Source organism: Drosophila kikkawai, chromosome 3R, assembly GCF_030179895.1.
Source record: "Drosophila kikkawai strain 14028-0561.14 chromosome 3R, DkikHiC1v2, whole genome shotgun sequence".
In the NCBI taxonomy this organism is placed as follows: domain Eukaryota; kingdom Metazoa; phylum Arthropoda; class Insecta; order Diptera; family Drosophilidae; genus Drosophila; species Drosophila kikkawai.
Window position 1 is genome coordinate 13183192 of NC_091731.1, and position 19402 is coordinate 13202593.

Genomic DNA, 19402 nt, shown 5'->3' on the forward strand with positions numbered 1-19402 from the left:
AAATGGACATGACTGTAAGTTATACACCCCCCTCATGCTGGCTCTGTTAATATATAGCAATTATGTTTCATTTTTTTCTCGCACCAATTTGTAAAACATAATTCAATTCTGCGATAAGAAATGTCTCCTTTTTTTGCTGGTTAATTCAATAAATATCCATATATTTATGCCAATGGTAAACATTATTATTATTATTATTATTATTATTGCTGTGTAAATTATCAAGCGATTAATGCAATTGTCCCCGAGGTCACTTGGCATACATACATATATCCTTTGTGAGAACGGGTTCGCAGCTAAGCAAACAAACTTGAACAAATAAATTTTGGTACGTGCCAGCTATGACTTATCGCCATGGCCAACAAACACGGCCGGCATACAAATGGCTCGTTGAATGGCCGAAAGTACAACAAGGCCAACAATAATAACAATTGCGAAAAGGAGTCGGAACAGAAGCAACAAGCAGCATTTGTCATGCGACAATGGCCGGCAAAAATCTATGGACTAACCGCAGAGATAGCGAATGCAATGGTCCCATGGTTCCATGGTTCCATGGTCCAATGGTTCCTTTGGTTTCATCGGTGGCCTGCCATATTTTATTTATGGGCACAATTCCACTGCAGAAATTTTCCACCTCGTATGCCGCACTTCTGGCCAAGTAATAGTCCCATGAGTGAGAGACGTGTTTGCCAAATTTGCAGCTTGTTAGCAGCTTAAATTTAATTTATTAACTAAACAAACGAGGAGTGTTTCCGGTGGATTGTTGGGTATTTTTTCGGTTACTCAAATCAATTTTAATGCATTTACAGTTGCTTTAATATTGTAATGATTCAGGCGAGATGTTTAGGCAAAACTCCGGCGCACGCGGATTTGCTCGGCTTCGCTCGTCGGCTATGGTGGTGGTGGTCTTGCCGGAATTTCGCTTTTGCCTTTTGCTACCAGTAACTATTAATTTTTTTTGCGTGCAGCGACGAGAAAGGGGAAAGGGAAATCAAATCGTCACAACACATTTAAGGACGGGCTACTCTTCTCTCATCACAACATATCGGGCTTTGGATCCTCGGCTGTTGTTGAGGTCCTTCATCTGCCCCCCCTGCCTTGGCCATCTCATCCACACCTAACCATTTTCTTTTGATGGCCCCTAAAAAAAACAATCACAGGCCTTACGGGGGCGACATGCCGGTGGAGGCAATAAAATTAAGGATTTTTAGAACATTATAAAAATTATTTATTTCCTAAGTAAAAATTAAAAACATATAAACGAAACATCAAACGTAAATTAAATGATATAATGCTGGACAATAAAACTACAAAATTTCCTATTACTATATTTTGGACTTTTAAGCCTTTAACAGCATTTAAATTACTTTTACTTTTCTTCTTTTATATATTTTTTTCCTAGTGAAGCCACGAAAGAAAACAATGAAACTTTGGTTTTAATAAATTTAGTTTGGTCATTGGTAGTTAAACACAGTGGGTCAAATCGATTAAAATGGTGGCAATTGCCTTGATAAAAACATTATTTTTTTCCTTTTTATTTCCTCTTTAATTCTCTTTTCGATATGCGGAAGTATTTGGCATTTATACTCTTCGAAGACAATCCAAACTTTACACTCACCCTTGGCGCAAATCCATCGGCGAAAGCGCTTCCGACGAGGCCAGCTGCAGAGGAGGGGGGGAAACTGAGGAAAGAAATAAATGCCCTAACACTTCCGATATTTCATATGCAAAGGCGATGGTGCCACAACTGTTTTTTTTTTTTTTTTACACTTCTTTAGTTGGCTCACCACAAAAAAACATAAAAAAAACAAATATAACACTAATTTAAACTTTTCACTAAATATAAACTAAATTACATTAACTATTTCGCGACATATAAATTTTTTTTTATTTCTTTGCTTTCTTTTAATATTCTATTTTTTCGTGGTTGTTCCGCGCTCCCGGCAAAATTATTCCTCGCTTAATCGAGCGGTACATTCGAACTAACTGCTCTCGAAATGGGGAGCGGGAAGCGAGAAAAGAAATAGGCTACCGATCAAGAAAAGAGTCGCCGCTTGACGCTGCTCCTCCCGCTTTACGTCTTGCGGCTATTTCCCTATCCTAGGTTGCCTTGCCTGTTCCGAAACCAAAAAGCGAATGTTAAAACTGGGCGAAGTTTGGGGCAAGGGGGTTGAGGGGCTCTTCTGCTCTCTTGCGCCGGCGCGCCAATGCTGTGGCCGCTTGGCGGTAAGCTGTAGCGTCGTTTTAGGCGGTCCGCTAATCCCGCTATTCCTCCTCTTCTCGCACAATTAGTGTCCGCCGCAACCAAAAAGGAAAATCCGCTTTTTATAAAGCGCCGGGCCCTGTATAAATTATCACCTTTTAGCAACGAGTCACTTTTCTTTTCTTCACAGAAAAACTCACCCTAGGGGAACTCAGCGCTTGTTCGAGATATGGGTATTAACCCGTTGGCCTTCTTTTAACTCTGGATCTCGGCCAGCGCCAATGCACAAAAAAACAACCAATATATTCCACTCGCGAAAATTTTATTAATTTTTTCTCCGAGATCGATTTGGTCCGCTCTGCCGCCAAGAATTAAATGCAAGCGAATCCCGCCTCGAATCCAGCGGGAACCCTCTCACTAACTCTCCCCCTCCTTCGGGTCGCAGCCGATCGCTGACATTTACCCCCCGTTGGAGGTGGATTTCGCCAATTAGCTCCGCTCTGCACCTTTCCCTCTGCCACACTTGGGCTGCGCTAATACCCCCTAGATGGCGCCAGGAAAGTATCTTTGAGGTTCTGCGTCAGGCGTTACAAATGCCCCCCGCTAAATATCAAACTTGGGGGTCAGACTCCCAAGATTGATACCAACCAAAGCCTGAGGCAGCCGTTCACTGCTTTATGTCCTTGGCGTGATATTTACCAACCAGCCGACCCTGCAGATCTTCCAACTCATAATACGAATTGCCAAGTTTTCTACGAATTCGCGCCTTTACGAAGGCTGGGCCCAGCTTGGCATTATACCCGGCCTGGAAGTTGCTCTGTTTAAAATTCTTCCTGAAAACTTCTTGGCCATCCGCGTAAGATACTGCCCTGGACCTGAGATTGTATAAACGTTCATTTCTCTCATTTTGTTTCTGCAGTATCTCCCGAGCCTTAGCACGCACTAGCTCCAATGAGTCTTCCTTATTGAACGACATGGCCTTGTCCTCCAGCAGTCCTAAGGTCCTAAGCAATTTGTAACTAGCCCCAGAGCCCATAAACTGCTGACCAAACACCATATAATACGGCGACGCTCCTGTTGCCGAATGGATACTGGTTCTCAGGGCACAACAAATGCTACTTAGTTTTTCGTCCCAGTCCTTTTGATCCGGACGAACGTACGACCGAATTGCAGCAATCACTGACCGGTTAACTCGTTCAGACGCATTTGCCTGCGGCGAGTACACCGCCGTGAGAGTATGAGCAATTTTGTGCTTCCTGAGAAAGTCTTGAAAATTATCCGACTTGAATTGCGACCCATTGTCAGATATAATCGTCTCCGGGAACCCAAATGTATGGAATAGTTCCTGCTCCATATACTTGGTGACGACGTCGGCCGTTTGCTTCTTTATCGCCTTCAAGAATACAAACTTAGTATAATGATCCAAGACGATAAAAATACCTACATGGCCACTTCTAGAGCGGGGATAGGGCCCTAAAAAGTCCACATATAACCTTTGAAAAAATCTATCGGATTCCGGAGCCTTTCCCATAGGTGGTCTCTGGATCATATTCGGGGCTTTAGTTCCCTTGCAAATTTCACAACCCAAAACGTAAGCCTTGACATCCTTCACTAGACTCGGCCAGTAATAATATCGCCTTACGCGCTCCAAGGTCTTGTGGATTCCACCATGCGATGCCAAAGGATGATCATGTGCATTTCTCAGCACGTCATTGACCAAGTTTTGCGGGATCCACAACTTCCAACTGAATTGGTCGTGAAATGCTTCCCCTGTGCAATGCTCCATCCGTTTATAGACCAGATCATTCACCAATTTAAGATCGGGCAGCTTCTCCAAGTTTGCCTCGATTCCTTCTCGAAATCTTAAATATTCTGGTGACTTAAACTCTGCTGAATCTAAATCCACCATCAAATTCTGGTCGTCACTTAAAGCAGCTATATTTTCCTCATTTACCCTAGACAAAGCGTCGGGAACGACATTCAGTCTTCCGCTTCGGTGCTCGATTTTAAAATCGAATCCCTGGAGCTTTAATGCCCAACGAGCCAATCTGGAATGCAGATCAGTTTGCGACATCAGCCACTTTAAAGAAGCATGATCTGTGATCACTGTAAATTGGTGTCCTTCAACGTATGCTCTAAACCTTTTAATACAAACTAAAACTGCCAAGAGTTCCTGCTCCGTTACAGAATAATTCCTCTGCGCTTTGTTTAGCTTCTTAGAAACAAAGGCTATGGGATACTCATCTCCCTCCGGAGTTTTCTGCACTAGCACTCCTCCTACACCAGTGTTACTTGCATCGCAATGCACGTAGAACGGCTTTGAGAAATCGGGACTTTGAAGCACAGGAGCTGAGCACAACTTCTGCTTTAAATTCTCGAAGGCTTTCTCTGCTTCCTGTGTCATTGTGAATTTTTGCTTCGGTTTAAGCAGATCTGTCAGCGGAGCTGCCACTGATGCGAAGTTTTCCACAAACTTTCGGTACCAACCGACCATGCCGAGGAATCTCCGCAGGCTTTTCAATGACTTGGGCAACGGGAATTCTTTCATCGCGGAAATCTTTTCCGGATCCGTCCGAATGACACCCTCACCAACGATGTGACCCAAATATTTCACCGATTTCCGACAAAATTTGCTTTTCTCAACATTTAAAGTTAATCCAGCCGCCTTTATATGGCCCGAGACAATCCCGAGTACCTTCATATGCGACTCGAAACTGTCTGACACGATCAGCAAATCGTCAAGATATACGAACACCTCGTTTCGCAACTCTGCCGGGATGACTTTGTCCATGAGGCGTGTCATGGTCTGCGACGCATTTGTGAGACCAAAAGGCATTACCCGGTACTGATATAAGGGCCTGCCTGGTATGGTAAAGGCAGTCTTATCCCTGGATTCCGGCTCGAGTGGAATTTGCCAATAGGCATCCTTGAGATCAAGACTTGAAATGTACACTGCCTTGGGGAGGCGGCCCAAAATCCCATCTATTTGCGGGAGCGGATAAGCGTCCTTCCGGGTAACCGCATTTAACTTGCGACTATCTAAGCAAAGCCTAACTTTACCCGGCTTCTGGACCAACACTACCGGAGACGACCAGGCACTATCGGATTCCTCTATAACTCCCAGCTTTAACATCCGATCCACCTCTTCGTATAGAAGCTTTTCTACAGCCGGCGAGACTGGGAAATGCCTCTGTTTCACTGGCTTGGCGTCTCCGATATCTATGGAGTGTGACAATTTAGACGTTTTTCCCAACCCAACAATAGCAAAAGATGGAAATTTTTCTATTACTGCTTGCAACGTTTCCTTCTGCTGAGCTGACAATTCGTGTGAATCAGAGTGGATTTCTGCTACTACCATTTCTGGTGGCAATAAATTAAATGAAGACCAAAAATCGATTCCCAAATACAAATCCTGTTTAAGAGATGGAATTATATAAAAATCCATAGGTTTGTTTTGGTCGTTGTAACGGATGGGGACCTTTATTCGGCCTATGACCTCCTGACTCTTGCCATCAGCCGTACTGACCGAAGATCCTCCTTTTTTAAATGGAACTCTGTTTTTAATAATTTGTTCGGCCAACATTCCTCCTATTACGCTGATTGCAGCTCCCGTGTCTAACAGACCCATAATCTGGCGACCCAAGATTTCTACCTCAGCATAAGGGCGATTGTCTGCAGATTTGTATCTTATAGCATTAACTAGCTTTACGGCTCTCTGGTACTCTCTTAAACGCTTGGCATTGCGCGATTCAGACTTTAGTGGCTTTAATTTTTCTATTCTGGATTCGTTTGAACTCTGATGGTAGCGATTTGAGTCGTCAATCGGCTCGGCCTTGCTATCTTTTGGAGCTGGAATATTTGAACTCGTGCTTATGGCTTTGCATCGGGCTTCGTCGGACGAGGACGATGGGGACCCGACTGTTGACGAGGCTGCGTGTCCCCCTTCGCGTTTTTTAAACACCTAGCGCAAGACGGCTTGTAGACGTTAGGGGCTCCGCAGCCGTAGCAAAAGATTCTGCGCTTGCCATCACAATCGTGATATCGATGTCCCTCCTTCCGGCAGTTCCAACAAATTAATGCAATGGCCCCGACTTCTTCTACTTCCTCAATATCGGAAAATTCGATGGCGTCATCGGAAAAAAATCTTCTACCACTTCGGCTACCTGCTTCTTGAAAGGCACAACCTTTTGATAGGCATAATTCTTCCTGACATCCTCCAAAAAGCTTTCCCGTTTTCTACATATTTCCCTCAATTGATCGACTGAGCCTATTTCCACATTTAGCAACTCATGTCGTATTTCTGGCCTTAAATTCCGGCGAAGGATTTCCACCGTCGACCTTTCCGACATAGGTGTCTCTAGCCCATCCATGAGCGCCACTATCGCATCCCAGAACGAGTCGAAACTTTCCTTTTCTTTTTGTTTACGGTCTCTAATGGCCTCCCGGATGTCTACGTCCGTCCGAGTATCTCGGAATTGCTTCCGCAACGCTTGACAAAGCAAATCCCAAGTGCACTCTCGAGTCGACTTATGAAAACGCCAGTAGAACTCCCTGGCTTTTCCCTCGAATAGGATACTTGCATTGTTGCACAGAACTGAAAATAATCCTCCCAAAGTTTGCTTTGTCAGAACCTCGACGCGATAAATGAAATTATCCACGCTTATTCCGTCTCGGTTGCCATTAAAGCGCAACTTCCAGCTGTTGATAATATTCCCTACTTTATCCGGCCTATACATCAGATCAGACCCCATGCTTTCCGGAGTCAATCTGGCATGCGAACCATTTGAGTCGCGCCTATGAGCTGTGCCTGAATCCTGCCATGCCTGCCCAAAATTCTGTTCTCCTAATGTATGATGCGTACTTGGAAGCTGACCTACATTTTGATCGACAGGAGTCGGAGTGTTTCTTGGCAAATATGGAGCAAGATTTGTTTGTATTAGCTGTGCCATCTGCTGAGACAATTCCGTTAGGATCTCATTTTGCATACCTCGCATTGCCTGAGCCACCATGTTGCTAACTTGTGCCGACGTCACTGCCTCTCTGCTGCCTGATGGCGTATCCGCACTCGCTGTCCTCTTTGAAGCAGGAGTCACAGCGGGAGCTACGAAGCAGAGAGTTCCACAAGTTGGACACTTTTGGTTTGTTTTTGAGTGACTTGCTACGCAGTTTTTATGGAATTCATGATTGCACTTGGTTTTAAACACAGTGCCTGTGGACAAAGGTTTTCTGCATAGCGAGCACTCTGGCTCAGGAGCAACGTCTTCCCTTTCAGAATCAGCCATTTTTTCTTAAACTTGAGCAAAACGAAAAATCTCTAAGCGCCGAAATGTAAACAAAATCCCTTAATCTAACGAGTATCTAAAAATGTAAACAAAGATAAACACAGAGCAGCTTGCTCTCAATGAGCGAGCACCAACTTAGCAGCTGATCCTCTCTCTTTGTTTCCCGACCTGCCTCAATAACTCCTCTCGCAATAAGCTTTCCTTTGGCGCAGCCGCGGTCAACGACCTCAGCCAGGCGAACAGGTGATCGACTCTCTTCGCTTCGGCACTGACCTACATTCACTTCTTGACGAGAGTTCTTATCTAACAGCCGGTCAACGACCTTCAGATCTGCAGCCGCTGATGCTGTCTCGCTTATACTCCTATGGTAGTCGCTCAACTTTGAGAGAGAATATTCGCTCGTTTTATACGGTAAAAATTTTACGACTAATTTTTAAATAAATGTCTTTATAAAAAATGAGAATATGGATATATGAATAAATAATGAATAAATAATATTTTCAATCAATATAAAAATAAAAATAATGAATAAATAAACGGAAATATATAAGTATCAATTACTGCCATCCAACCTAGCAGCCGTCCCCGATAAAGCTTTGTTTTTGACAAACCCAAATTCCATGCAATGAGAGAGAGAGAGAAAAAAGTTATGCTGCTGCTACTCGGGAGCTATGCTTACTGATAAGCGTGACGCTATCGCAGCCTCTGCTTTGTCATCTCGCTCCCTAGCACAACAACAATGCGCCTTGGCCTTGAAATCTCGCGGCTTTAGCGCACCCTACATTTATGAGCGGCATATCAATTCCGCCATCAGCCGTGGTCAGTCGACTCATTTTATAAAAAACATCGAACTGAATTCCTATGCAACTGATTAGCGGGATGTGCTTCGCTAATTTTTTTATTTGGACAGAATCTCTACTAAACTCAACTATCCGTGGCCCGGTAAAAATTACTAATAATTTTAATTGCCCCGGTATTCCTATGCGTCTAGTTTAATTTAGTGTGTGAGTTCCCGAAAAAATGGAGTATATTTTTGTCCTCTTAATTCCTAAATTATCCGTGGCCCGATTAAAATTACTGATAATTTTTTTTATCCCGGTATTCCTATGCGTCTAATTTAACAACAAGAAAAACAAAGCAAAACTAAAAAAAACATGTATGTGACGTCATTTTAAACATTAAATTCAAAACAAACATTGATTTGGCCAACACGTTTGGGCGCCATAATAATTTTACTGATATTAATAATCATTATTGTAATGATTCAGGCGAGATGTTTAGGCAAAACTCCGGCGCACGCGGATTTGCTCGGCTTCGCTCGTCGGCTATGGTGGTGGTGGTCTTGCCGGAATTTCGCTTTTGCCTTTTGCTACCAGTAACTATTAATTTTTTTTGCGTGCAGCGACGAGAAAGGGGAAAGGGAAATCAAATCGTCACAACACATTTAAGGACGGGCTACTCTTCTCTCATCACAACATATCGGGCTTTGGATCCTCGGCTGTTGTTGAGGTCCTTCATCTGCCCCCCCTGCCTTGGCCATCTCATCCACACCTAACCATTTTCTTTTGATGGCCCCTAAAAAAAACAATCACAGGCCTTACGGGGGCGACATGCCGGTGGAGGCAATAAAATTAAGGATTTTTAGAACATTATAAAAATTATTTATTTCCTAAGTAAAAATTAAAAACATATAAACGAAACATCAAACGTAAATTAAATGATATAATGCTGGACAATAAAACTACAAAATTTCCTATTACTATATTTTGGACTTTTAAGCCTTTAACAGCATTTAAATTACTTTTACTTTTCTTCTTTTATATATTTTTTTCCTAGTGAAGCCACGAAAGAAAACAATGAAACTTTGGTTTTAATAAATTTAGTTTGGTCATTGGTAGTTAAACACAGTGGGTCAAATCGATTAAAATGGTGGCAATTGCCTTGATAAAAACATTATTTTTTTCCTTTTTATTTCCTCTTTAATTCTCTTTTCGATATGCGGAAGTATTTGGCATTTATACTCTTCGAAGACAATCCAAACTTTACACTCACCCTTGGCGCAAATCCATCGGCGAAAGCGCTTCCGACGAGGCCAGCTGCAGAGGAGGGGGGGAAACTGAGGAAAGAAATAAATGCCCTAACACTTCCGATATTTCATATGCAAAGGCGATGGTGCCACAACTGTTTTTTTTTTTTTTTTACACTTCTTTAGTTGGCTCACCACAAAAAAACATAAAAAAAACAAATATAACACTAATTTAAACTTTTCACTAAATATAAACTAAATTACATTAACTATTTCGCGACATATAAATTTTTTTTTATTTCTTTGCTTTCTTTTAATATTCTATTTTTTCGTGGTTGTTCCGCGCTCCCGGCAAAATTATTCCTCGCTTAATCGAGCGGTACATTCGAACTAACTGCTCTCGAAATGGGGAGCGGGAAGCGAGAAAAGAAATAGGCTACCGATCAAGAAAAGAGTCGCCGCTTGACGCTGCTCCTCCCGCTTTACGTCTTGCGGCTATTTCCCTATCCTAGGTTGCCTTGCCTGTTCCGAAACCAAAAAGCGAATGTTAAAACTGGGCGAAGTTTGGGGCAAGGGGGTTGAGGGGCTCTTCTGCTCTCTTGCGCCGGCACGCCAATGCTGTGGCCGCTTGGCGGTAAGCTGTAGCGTCGTTTTAGGCGGTCCGCTAATCCCGCTATTCCTCCTCTTCTCGCACAATTAGTGTCCGCCGCAACCAAAAAGGAAAATCCGCTTTTTATAAAGCGCCGGGCCCTGTATAAATTATCACCTTTTAGCAACGAGTCACTTTTCTTTTCTTCACAGAAAAACTCACCCTAGGGGAACTCAGCGCTTGTTCGAGATATGGGTATTAACCCGTTGGCCTTCTTTTAACTCTGGATCTCGGCCAGCGCCAATGCACAAAAAAACAACCAATATATTCCACTCGCGAAAATTTTATTAATTTTTTCTCCGAGATCGATTTGGTCCGCTCTGCCGCCAAGAATTAAATGCAAGCGAATCCCGCCTCGAATCCAGCGGGAACCCTCTCACTAACTCTCCCCCTCCTTCGGGTCGCAGCCGATCGCTGACATTTACCCCCCGTTAGAGGTGGATTTCGCCAATTAGCTCCGCTCTGCACCTTTCCCTCTGCCACACTTGGGCTGCGCTAATACCCCCTAGATGGCGCCAGGAAAGTATCTTTGAGGTTCTGCGTCAGGCGTTACAATATGTATATGCATATAATATTTATTTATTTTTAAATGTAGCTAATGTTAAACACATATTTACTAATTTAAAAAATATTCTTTCTTAGGTTTCTGATAATTTATCGTCTAAATATTATTGAAACATCAAAGAACGACTAATCAGCACTCCACAAAAAAATATTTAAAAACACTATATAGAGTTCTAGGGTTTTTGAGGATATTATGAAACCTCTGCCTACTGTGGCTCCCTGCTTTTGACTCATCAGAGGCAATTTTAAAATCGTTAGCCTGCCGACAGTTCCAACAGGTCTCCCCCGGAACCTAACCCTCCTTCCCTTTTCTTGGCCACAAATCCACTCTGTTTTCTAAACCGAAATTCATTCTTTTTGCCAATTGTTATGCCGGACACGTAGACCGGGCTGGGCAAATGCAATGCAAACTTTTGCACAAATTAACAAATTTTGCCAAACACACGGAAATAAAGTTCTATTTGCCTATGTCGCACAGTTTGTTTATGCTGTAGCCTTAGGTGGGCTAGGGAATAGAATTAAATAGGAAGGATATTGAGAATGGGCAGGCAGGAGATGTGGTGGCCTGGGACAGGCCGCAAATGCTGCAAACAATTGTGTTTTTCTTTAGTAAATAACCGGACAAGTAGAGCGGGCTTTGACACTTTTTGCGGCATGCAAATTTAATTGCCAAATGCCTGAAGGCGTGCCATTGCAGCAACGACGAGTATTTGATTAAATTATGAATTTTTATTTGCTCAGGATTTGTTGCATTTTAAATGATGGCAGAAATGTTTTTACTAAATTCATCCCAACATTTATTTATGAGAGAGCTTTTCTCGAGCCAAAACCAAAATCCATATTCTTATTCGACCAAAACAAAAATAATTACATTTTAAATTGGCAAAATTGTGATTCATGTCTTTACACAAAGGATCCCAAATCCTGCCGTCCCGTGACTCGCTTTCCGGCCTGGTGACAGCCTCTGAGGATTGACATCTAGTGCTTCATGGTTCTTCATTTATATGTTGATGACAAAATTTGCAAAGCAATCTAAGGCTTCTTGGCCTTCTGGGACGGCGCCGCCAATGAAAGCGAATACTTCGAGTGGCAGAGAAAATTTTACGTGGCACAAGTGATGGTAAAAAAGGAAATTCTGGTTCTCATTGAGTCAATAGCAAAGAAAGACACGAAAAAAGAGGTTAAGTATTAATTATAAATTTAAGCTTTGGGCAAATTTTAAGTTCTTGGCAGTATATAATTTTCAAATATTTTATATTTATCTTTGTGCCTGAGAAAAAGAGACCAAGGTCATCTTGTTCTTTGTTACTTCTATACTTTTCTTTAAATACTTACTTTTTATATTTTTACATTATTTATTTCAAATATTTTATATATATTTCTCAGCTCCAAAAGGGCATTACCAAGCTCTTTGAAATCAAGGTCCAAGAAGCACATGATTAGTCGGAAAACTAAATAAAAGGCGATGCCGAATGGGGCGGACAAGGTTATTCATTAGCACTGATGACCCAGTTGGCAGTGTCATCGTCTTCACAAAAGATCCAAACATTACCATAGCACTTGACCAAGAACTAAACTAGGGCTTGGCCAATTTTTTAAAGCATTTTGTTTAATAAAATATTCAAGTAAAAATATCTCACTTATACTAAACTATACTATATAAATGTATACTATTATTCCAAATAAAGGAATTTGTAAAGAAATATATTTCTTTCTAAATAAAATCTTAAAGAAACCAAGCAAATCATCAAGCAGTTTTATAATAAAAATAAGAATGTTAAACTATCTTAAATAAATATCTAAATAATTTATAAAAAATCCTTATTTCTAAACATTAAAAATTAAAAATGTTTGGAGTATGGAATATCAAAAGTAACTTAACCAAATTTCTAAGGAATTTCCTAAGAAATGTATTAAAGAAAATCTTACAGTTATAAAGTAAATTAGTAATCAATTTTGAAATTGAAAAATAAATGATTTACTATCTTAAATAAATATATCGTAAATTATATGTAAATAATAGAAAAGAATCCCCAGGAAGTATATCTAGTATACAAAATTATTGTGAAAGGAATACATACAGTAACTAAATCTTACATTAAATGAATTTCTTAAGAAAAAATTGTAAATCTATTAAGAAAATTATCAAGTAATTTATAAACTAAAAACAAAATAATTTGGTAACCTAAAAATATATCTAAATAACTGTCAAAAACCTCCAGAAAGCCCATTACTATAATTTTTCTAAATAAAATATCGGAATAAGAAAGTTCAAAGTAACTTAACCCAATCATATTTTTTAAATATATATTTTTATATTTAAAAAAAAATATTAAAATAAATAAATATTAAATTCAAAAAAAAAAATTTCTATCTGAACTAAATATTTAAAAATTTGAAAAACCCATAGAAACTTTATTTTGAGTTGACTAAATATTCCCCTTAGCTTAGATGGTAAGGTCATAGTAATAAATGTAAACAACATAGAAATACCCTCCCTCAATTAAGGTTTCTGCACTTTTCTTCTTATCATTTTTTGCTTCTTTATTAAATTAAATTAGAAAAAAAAACCCCTGACCAGCAAAGTTTTAATTACATAAACAAGTTAGCCAGCACAGTCTCATTTGTAGATCATTGTTGACACAAACAAGTGTCTCCCAGGAAAAGGAAAGCAGGAAAAAAAAAATTAAAAAAAAAGGAAACCGGAAATCTCATTTGTGGTACATGCATTTTTAATTCGCCAACATGGGTATATATTACTATAGCTATAGCTTTAGTGGCCAGCCAAGAGTATGCAATAAAATGCGTTCCAGTTGCCATAAAGATGGCTCCTGCAGACAAACGCAATTTCGATGCTTTGCTTGTGTGTACTTGAAATAGATTTTTAATAGTCCAACTGACACAAACAAATAAACATGGACTGCCGCTCCTTTTCAATGGCATTGCATTTGTACTGGAGAGCCTTTTGTTTGGCAGTCGGAAGCATTTATGCGATTTTGTCGTTGGACCAAAACACGAAGATACACCCAAATGCATTAGATAGATACAGCTGCAGATACAGATACAGATACAGAGAGGCGGCTGCATGTGTGCCATTGCAAATACAAGTTTATGAAAAATGTCATTTGTTTGGTCCACACACAAGATATGAAGTATTTATGGGGCACAGAAAGAGAGTGAGTTGTGAGCACTGCAAATTTGCTGTTGTCGAAATGAATTAATGTTTAACTGGAAACAATTTTCTTTTGTTTTCGACTCCCTTTTTGTCCCCCAGTGGCAAATGCAGTGCGTTTCACAGACATATGTAGCTGTCAGATGTGAAATGGGGTTTGGTAATTTTTCAAATTTTAATAATAATAATATTACTTTAATGTAAAGATATTATTAAAAATTAGAGTGAAGGATATAAAACCAGATTTTAAAATAAATAGGGTCTTTAAAACCGTAACAGATTGTACAAAATTAGTCTGGAAAATATAACTTTATAGATAACACAAATTAACAAATTAACACTGAATTTAAATACTTTTAAAACCTATGAATGATTTCTAAAGTACCATAAAAAAGTGTACAAAATTAAGCTAATAAATTGTACTTAATTTAATTAATAAATTTATACTGAATTCAGTACCTTAAAATTACATTGCATACTTTTAGGCACTTTTTAAAGGGTTTTTAAAATCCCAAAATATCTTAAACACAAAATAAAGCCTATCCTTATATAAAATTCATATTCTTTTCAAATTTCTATTAAAAACAAGTCACAAAAAGCACAACTTTTTTGCTATGAAACGCACTGTACTCGAGATTGATGCACTTCCGAAATGACCCAAGTAATTTGCTGGCCCAATATTTTGTGGTCCTTTTGGCCATTTACCAGGCGAACAACGAGCTGGCGGTAATAAAGTGCCAAATAAATGCAATAAAGCTGTTTGGAACAAGTCGTTGTCGAATTCGCAATTGGTTGGGGTTTTTGTGGAACAAGGTTTTTAGAGGGGAAGGGAGGAGAGAGGGTGTGTGTGCATATAAATGTTTTCTTCTTCCGGCTTTTATTACAAAACACACTCAAAAACGGGCAAATAAAAAAAAAATGCAAATAAATAAACGCAGCGAACTGCCGAACAATTGAAAACTTTCCCACAACGGAGCGCTGGGACTTAAGTGCTTACTGAAGGAGCTGCAAAACGGAAAGATCCTTAAAGTGAGCTCAAGGATATAGCTGGTGGCTGGTGGGGTGGCTGGTTGGCTGGGATTACAGGCAAATTGCAAAACGTCTTTGCATGTCTTAAGCAAGCACACAGACACTCGGGCCAACTAATTTTATTGCTCAACACATTCGTGCCTTGTTTATTGCCTGGCTACTACTTCTAGGACCCTCCTCTTTCTCTGCCTTTTACTACAATTCTTCCTGGATTGGTGTGCAAAAAAATTTAACAAGAAAATTGTTCAAGTGTCTCGTCTTGAGCGTTCCGATGAAGCCATTGACTGATGGTCGTCTCTTAAAGAGGTCTTGTTACTTTAAAATTTATTTTTAACTGTTTAATTTTCACCTTGAAATAAGAAACCCCATTTAAAACTGGTTGGAAACCTACTTACATGTCAGTTAAATTTCTAGTTCGTTGGTCAAAGGCAATATAAAATCAAGGCAGGCCAGTCGTCTACAGCTGACTGACTAAGCAGAGCCTGTAACATCGAAAAAAAATCGACATTAGCTTGTTAGTCAGGTGGATTCAGCAAATATGCCGCGCAGTTTCAGCAGGTTTCTATCGAATCGCTACAACGACGAGCAGAAAACCCTCAACAAACGCCATGACGGTAAGCTTTAAATACAAATCAAACTCAAAATATAACAATTCATAGTAATTAACCATTTCAGCTTTACTTTCGGACATATCCAACACTCCCCGATGCCGGAAGTCGCGTTCTACTCTCTGCCATAAGGCCAGGGCTATGACCAAATTGGAATCCAATTTTAACAAAAGATTCACCTTTCATTACGGCAAGAGACAGCCCAGCAGTGATTGGCGCCAGGGTGACAATATACCCATTGTAGTTCGAAGGAAAATGGAGGAGCAACTGAACGAACAGCTAATGGAGATCCAACCGATCTCGGAGGACCAAGTGATTAGTCACACCATCTGGAGGGTGCAAATGCCGGATGAAATTCCAGTAAGGCCCAAAATTTACAGCAATACCAAAGAGAGAATCATCACAGCGGTGGCCTTACCCAAAAGGCGTTGTGGTAGAAAACCTAAAATTAAAATAATAGCTCGGCAAACAGACAAGTCTGATGCAATAGAGCCACTAAAGGTGGAGGAACCCTTACCTTTGGTAAAGAAATTAGTGGAACGACGTCATATCAAACAGAAGGGCGAACAGTTGACCTGCAGCAACTGCTCCAGGACCTTCAATCACTCCTGGATGCTGGTGGCTCACATGCGCGTCCATACCGGCGAGCGACCCTTTGTGTGTCCCGAGCAGGATTGCCAAAAGTCCTTCTCCGATCGGTGAGTGTTTTATGTCAGGTTTAAAAAAGATATGTACACATTTCTATTTGTTTTGTTTTTAATTTGAAAGCAACATAAGCTTGACACAAAAGTAGGCTAGAAATGGTAAACGAAATATTTATAAATCTAATTTTAACTTTTTTATATTTATAAGGAAGCTATTTATTATTTATTTATTGATATTCAATATTTATTTCTGTATATCAAGTATACGCCTAGTGTACCACAGCACTAAGGGGAACTAGGTATAAAAGCAATCGAATTAAATATTTAAATATTTAACATATTTACATATTATATTTATTAATTATAAAAAATATTTACAGATCCAATCTTCGCACACATCAGCGCTCAATGCGCCACCATAATTGGGAGCATCAGTGCGGGCAGTGTGGCAAGTATTTCAATCAGATTTTATATTTAAATCGGCATACATTAGAGTCCTGTCGCAAATACCTGATGATCGCAATGCACAGGAAGTCCTGAAGCCCAATTATGCTTAGTTTTTTAATATATTATTACATAATTTTTAAACAAATTGATGTTTTATTTAAATAATCTTTTATGAGATCAAAATCCAGTCTAGGATATAAATAAATTACTGGCATAAGCCTTATAAGCCGCGACGGCTTACACTTAAGTCCCTAAATGGGGCTATTAAGCATCAAGCTCAAGGATCAAATGGCAGCACATGGCACTCATGTGTCTGGCGAGAAATGTTTCCACAGCAGAAACAGTTTAGCAGGACTTTGAATCCCAAATGAAGCCTTATCTGGCCACTAAAATCAGTGATGACACTACTAAAAACTGTCTTTGAATTAGACTAAAGATTTAAATGATAAAATAAAGAAGAAATACGAATTTTAAAAGTGATTATAAAATAACAAAGCTTTGCTTCTTTATACTTTTAATATTATTATTTGCATTAGCATACATTTATTTATAAAGCTTTCTTTGATTCTTAACTTAAAGCCAAACAAGTTATGAAGTACTAAGTTGTAATATCAAGATACTGATAGATCCATTGCGATATGGAGGAAACCATTAAGGCTATCAACAGCAACCTGACACATTCGGCTGGCTAGCAGCCATTTTCCGTTGGTCGCCTATCCACTTAACATTTCAAAGCAAAACGCCTCCGCCTCAGAACGTCAGTTGGCCCAAACGTATTGGCAAAGTTTCAAGTATCGCTTGGCCCAGACCAAGTGTACACACCCACCAAAACACACGCACACCCGATGCGATTGCGTTCAATGCAACTAAATTGGCTCATTAGCAAACAAAGTGCGGCAAGGAGTTGGGGGGGGGGGTTGAGCCAGGAATCGTTTCTTTGGACAGCCAAAACGATTTCCCCAGGAGTGTCTACGCGCCGCCTCGTCAATTTGGCTCAATTTTCAAAAGTTCCAAGTGCAAAAGTGATTCAGCGACTAAATCAAACAATGGTCGATGTGTGGAGAACACTGGCAATAATTTTGATAAGGTAAAACAAGGAGCACACTGGGGAAAAGTTTTAAATTTGAAAAAATGGGCCTGCAACCATTACAGTGACATTGCTGACGAAAATTTTCAGTATCCAGCAGAAGCCCGGCAAAGAAATTTGATTAGTTATAAAATAATATATAAATACTACTCTCTTGATGACTTTTTATGAATTTAAATTCAAAATTTTATTTACTTTATATTATTTCAAGTATTAAATAAGCTTGAAATATCTTTTACACACAATTTATAATCAAAAAAAAGAAAGAAATTATAAAAATATATCAATTTTCCTAACTGCAATTGTCACAGTGCCACTGTTTAATTTTCATCCCGAAAGTTCTTGCCACATGCACACACACTTCTTCTGGACAATTAATGATCCTGTGGAAGCAGGGGCACGGACATGCTATCTCTTTAAGGAGACGACTTCAATTGCGGTTAACCCCGGCCGCTGTGTAAATCCCACATTTGGCGGCAGCAGCTGCACGGCCAAGTGGCACGGTCGCAATGCAAACAGTTCGATGCAATTCGGAAGGACGACGACTAATGCCTTAATTTATGGTCGCCAGATAAACATGAAATGATTTAAGGACCCCCACCCAACTCACCTCCCTTCACAGTGTGTGTGTGTGTAAAGTGTGTGTCCACTAAAATGCAATTACTTAAATGAAAAAGGCAAGGAGACGAACAATGAAAGACGGAGCTCCAAATGTATCGTTTTATTTAAATATTTGATAAGCCCGCGTCACCTAATAAAATTGTAAAACATGAGCTATTTTATTGGGGAAAAAAAGTCTTCCGAATTTTCGTTGCTCCTTTTATATTTTTTTTTATCGTTATCCGACGGATAACTTGGCTGAAAATAAAAGGAGTGGGCGGGAAGTTGAACTAAGTGAATTTTTACGCCACCCTGAACGCAAGTCGCGTGCTGCTGCCTCAAAAAAATAGACACAAAAAATAGTTTTAGGGTTTGAAATTTAAAACACCCTTTAAATAGATAATGTAGATATATTCTACATAAAAAAAGTATATATATTTTAATATTATAATTAAAATAAATTATAAATAGAGATACAAATTTACAAGACAATGTAAAATAAATATTACTATATTTTTAAATTAACAAAAAGGGTCACAACAAACCTTTAAAATCTTTTTAGGTTTCATAATAAAAAAAATATATAAATCTCCTTAATTTTATAACAAAAACATTACAAATTCTATAAACCCTTTTAAAAAGGGCAACGAGATGAGCTGCAGCAGCAGCCACATCATTCGAGAAGCAGCCACGGCATCCTTTTCCCGTACGAACGTATTTTTAAACTAATTTTCCAACTGGGAGCATTTCGATGGCATTTAACGTGCCAGCCATCAAGGCGATGGCAGGATACAGCTGCAAGGATCCAAAGAGCCGAAGGAGCCGGTTGCCGGTCAGTTGAGCCGTAAATTATTTTAGCGTTTCAATTTGGCTAGAAGGGAGATGGCATTGGTCCGGGGTCCCATAATAAAGAGAATATATATGCATTTGTCGCTTCAAAGTTACCCAAAAATGATGAGCAAATAAAGTTGACTAATTCAATTGGATTTGCATTTTGTATTCTGCAGTGTTTTGGGGAAAGAGTGTTTTGTCAGAAACTGAATTCTAAATAAATAGAAAGCTCGATAAGCTGGTTAATTTGGATTAAAAGT

The 19402-nt window shown here is 39.6% G+C and overlaps 1 protein-coding gene and 1 long non-coding RNA gene across 2 annotated transcripts; one reads left to right on the top strand and one right to left on the bottom strand.

Annotated features, from left to right (window-relative positions):
- Positions 1-9799: 9799 nt before the first annotated feature.
- LOC138928865 (uncharacterized) lies at positions 9800-10545 on the bottom strand. The gene is made up of 2 exons (XR_011445266.1): positions 10323-10545; positions 9800-10261 (listed from the first exon to the last, which is right to left on the bottom strand). It is a non-coding gene; the product is annotated as an uncharacterized lncRNA (long non-coding RNA).
- A 4855-nt stretch (positions 10546-15400) lies between these two features.
- Positions 15401-16759, top strand: LOC108083914 (uncharacterized). The gene is made up of 3 exons (XM_041774683.2): positions 15401-15539; positions 15601-16231; positions 16558-16759. The coding sequence occupies exons 1-3, from the start codon at positions 15464-15466 to the stop codon at positions 16715-16717; spliced, it is 867 nt and encodes a 288-aa protein (XP_041630617.1). The 5' UTR covers positions 15401-15463; the 3' UTR covers positions 16718-16759.
- Positions 16760-19402: the final 2643 nt, after the last annotated feature.

What these genes read in the sequence shown, in the direction of transcription:
- LOC108083914 (XM_041774683.2), top strand. Translation starts at nt 15,464, where the DNA reads ATGCCGCGCAGTTTCAGCAGGTTTCTATCGAATCGCTACAACGACGAG. An exon ending in CCTCAACAAACGCCATGACG is followed by an intron (nt 15,540 to 15,600) that starts GTAAGCTTTAAA and finishes TAACCATTTCAG; the next exon opens with CTTTACTTTCGGACATATCC. An exon ending in CAAAAGTCCTTCTCCGATCG is followed by an intron (nt 16,232 to 16,557) that starts GTGAGTGTTTTA and finishes AAATATTTACAG; the next exon opens with ATCCAATCTTCGCACACATC.